Source organism: Mus caroli, chromosome 11, assembly GCF_900094665.2.
Source record: "Mus caroli chromosome 11, CAROLI_EIJ_v1.1, whole genome shotgun sequence".
NCBI classification, from domain to species: domain Eukaryota; kingdom Metazoa; phylum Chordata; class Mammalia; order Rodentia; family Muridae; genus Mus; species Mus caroli.
This window is the reverse complement of record NC_034580.1, coordinates 884,210-887,765: the sequence shown is the minus strand read 5'-3', so window position 1 is coordinate 887,765 and position 3,556 is coordinate 884,210. Positions and strand designations below refer to the sequence as shown.

General features: G+C 47.9%; 1 protein-coding gene across 4 annotated transcripts in view; it reads right to left on the bottom strand.

Moving 5' to 3' along the window:
• Sec14l3 (SEC14 like lipid binding 3) overlaps window positions 1–3,556 on the bottom strand; it is a 13,205-nt gene that overhangs the window by 8,874 nt on the left and 775 nt on the right. For 2 of the 4 annotated variants that reach the window (XM_021176555.1, XM_021176556.1), the window contains exons 2-5: window positions 2,912–2,987; window positions 2,622–2,665; window positions 2,426–2,485; window positions 970–1,158 (exon numbers count right to left, since the gene is read on the bottom strand). In XM_021176555.1, coding sequence (XP_021032214.1) covers window positions 970–1,158; window positions 2,426–2,485; window positions 2,622–2,665; window positions 2,912–2,987 — 369 coding nt within the window. Of the gene's footprint in view, window positions 1–969; window positions 1,159–2,425; window positions 2,486–2,621; window positions 2,666–2,710; window positions 2,798–2,911; window positions 2,988–3,556 lie in introns of all 4 variants that reach the window. The other 2 variants (XM_021176557.1, XM_021176558.1) reach the window with 2 other exon arrangements.

Sequence of the window (3,556 nt, the reverse complement as noted above, 5' to 3'; positions counted from 1 at the left end):
CATCCATCTACCCATCATCCACCTACCCTTCATCCATCTACCCACCATCCATCTACCCTTCATCCATCTACCCACCATCCATCTACCCATCATCCACCTACCCTTCATCCACCTACCCACCATCCATCTACCCACCATCCACCTACCCATCATCCACCTACCCTTCATCCACCTACCCATCATCCATCTACCCACCATCCATCTACCCATCATCCACCTACCCTTCATCCATCTATCCATGATCTACCTACCCTTCATCCATCTACCCATCATCCATCTACCCATCATCCACCTCTCATCATCCATCTACCCATCATCCATCTACCCATCATCCATCTACCCATCATCCATCATCCTTCTACCCATCATCCATCTACCCATCATCCATCATCCTTCTACCCATCATCCACCTCTCATCATCCATCTATCCATCCTTTCACTGACAATAGTTGGACTTAATGATTTTTTTAAACTTTATGATGGTGTGAAGCAACATACGTTCACATAAACCCTTAGACTTAATGTTGAATTTTAATTTTTTTCTGGGCTAGTGATCTTCATGAGGATGCTGTCTTCCAGTGTCCAGCTGTAGACTAGTAAAGTACTCTGTGCATATGTGAGGCCGGCTAGGCTAAGCTATGATGCTGAGTGGGTTATGTGTTCTAAGTGTATCTCCAACTAATGGTATTTTTTTTTAAACTTAGGATGGTTTATTAGGATGTAACCCCATAACAGCTGAGGATTATCTTGTCATCTCTTTACTCAGTGAAGACTACCCTGTCAACAGGGAGAAGACAGGCTCAGAGAAGTAAGGAACTTTCTGAGGTCACACAGCTGATAAGCAGTGGGGGCTTTTGACCAGAGACCCCTCTGACCATGGTAGAGAGAACATGGATGTGTTCTTGGGACCATGGGCCATGGCAGTCTCTCCTACCTCTAGTCACTCACCCCACCGAGTCAGACCCTCACCCGCTCTGTCTGCAGGTCACACTCGTGCAGGATACGTTCACAGTCCCTCATCTTGGTCTTCAACAGGTCCTGCTTGGTGACTGAGAAAAGCAGCCCTTTGGGGTCCAGTGGCCCAATGATGTCATACCACACAGGACAGCCATCACGGTCATAGCCACACAGGCCTCCAGGCATGTACTTCTGGATCACCTGGGCATAGAAAGATACATGACCCTTGGAATCACACACCTCCCTAGGAGTCCCCAGATCTGACTAACTTATCATACCCAAGTCTCTATATTTCCTGTCATGGGATAAAACATTGGCTTGCCTGGTCCCAAGTGAAAAGACTGAGGCTCTTGCAAGGGAGGGCCTTGTTCACAGCTGTGAATACAAAAGGCCCAGTATCAGCCAGGCCTGGATTCAGGCTTCAGGGCACATTGGTCCTGCCTGCAATGTCTTTTGTGACTGGTTTAGTAATGGATAATGTCATTCTGAAAGCCAGTAGGTATAACTTAAATAGATGCACTGCTGTTGCCATGCTCCATGTCCTTGTGCAAGTGACGGAGCTCCATCCCACCTCCTCTTGCATAGGATGGTTCAGATGCTTGCCTTCCAAGACAGTGCTGGCAACGATGACATACTGCCCACAGCTATGATTATCATGTTACTGTGACCCCAGTGTTGGTCCTACCCTTACCAGTGGTGGACCCTTGTCCAGCGGTTGCTTTTCACCTGGACAGGACACTTTGAAACTCTGGGGTTGGAGCATAGAGGGACTTACAGGTTATAGTGGCCCAGATACAAGTTTGGGAGGCCAGACAGGCCTAAGTTCAAACTCCAGACTCACAATGGGACTGTGGGACTTTGGGCAATTGCTAGAATATTTTTACTGGACAAAAGGGATGATAACACCTGCCTTATAGTGTTCAGATGATTAAATAAACTCATACAGGGAGTTTTAAAATACTTTAGTTTATCAAGATAAGGTTTCTCTGTGTAGCCTAGGCTATCCTAGAACTCGTTCTATAGACCAGGTTGGCCTTGAACTCAGAGATATGCCTGCCACTGCCTCCCAAGTGCTTGGATTGAGGGTGTCTGTCACCATCACCTGGCCAATGCTGGAACTCTTTTTGTTTGTTTTGTTTTGTTTTGTTTTGTTTTGAGACAGGGTTTCTCTGTGTAGCCCTGGCTGTCCCGGAAGTCACTCTGTAGACCAGGCTGGCCTAGAACTCAGAAATCTGCCTGCCTCTGCCTCCCAACTGCTGGGATTAAAGGCATGCACCACCACTGCCTGGCTGCTGGAACTCTTGACACAGGAATTATTTCTTATTCTTACAGAAAAGGCTTCATGGGACTAATGGCTTCTAAGGGCATCACCTCTGCTTGTTGTTTTTCCTTCCTGGTCTCCAGTGACCAGCAACTTCTTGGGTGATATGTAAATTGAGACTGGGGTGTTTGGGGGTGTGTGGCTCACCTCTGGGGGCTGCCAGTCAAGGATGTGATCGATGTCCATAGTCTTCCGAAACTCCATGTACTGCAGATGAAAAGGGTGGTTAGGCCCTGTGAAGCGCCCATCACGCTGAACAGGACATGGAGTTTGGGGTATGAGGCACTGATTGTTCCCTCCCCCCATTTGAATACTTTCTCCAAATCTCCAGGATGGTATTTACCTTGCGGAGCATGGCCTCCGATTTCTGTAGGTCAAAGTTCCTAGCTGAGGGAAGAAGAGGCAAAGAAAGTTAGGACAAGACTGCCTTACCTGCCTCTAGTGAGAGCAACGGAGGGCCCTGGGGGCTTGGTCGGACTCTGCTTCTTTCTCCCCTTCCTTAGACTTGTGAAACTTAAGCTGTTGCCTTCAGATTCTGAGAGCCTGAGAGCCATGGATTGTTACAGAGCTGTGGAGACCCAGGTCCTCTTGCTGTCCCCCATCTTCAACCCCACCCACCACCTCTTTCCTCACCTCGGAGCCAGCGAAGAAGAAAATAATCATCAGGGTTTGGCAGGGCAGGCAGCACATCCTGGACATTTTCTCGGAACTGAAAAGAAATATTCCTGTTAATGTTTCTCACACTGAGCCTTTACCTTCCAACTCAAATGTTTGCCATCCACCTCTCCTTCCCCTGTCTCTCAGTCTGACTCAGCTTGAGAGAAGTATGGGATAATGGATGGATAGGAGAGCTGGGCTGCAGCTCAGATGGGGAGGTGGAAAATGGTGTGTGAACAAAGTCAGAATGGAAGGAAGAACAATTGGATGGGTGGAGAGAAAAATGAAGGATCAATCAATTGATGGGTGGGTGGGTGGATGGATGGATGGATGGGTGGATGGGGATGGGTGGGTGGGTGGATGGATGGGTGGATGAATGGGTGGATGGATGCATGCATGCATGGATGAATGTAGAAAGAAGGAAAGATGGGCAGGTGAAAAGAAGGTTAGAGAGAAGGGTGAGTGGAAGGAAAAATCCATAAATAGGTGAGTAGACAGGATACTGGAGGTTTCCCTGGTTCACTTGGTACATTTGCTAAATCTTCCTATTCTTTACAAAAACATGGTTCTGAGAGAGAGAGAGAGAGAGAGAGAGAGAGAGAGAGAGAGAGAGGGAGAGGG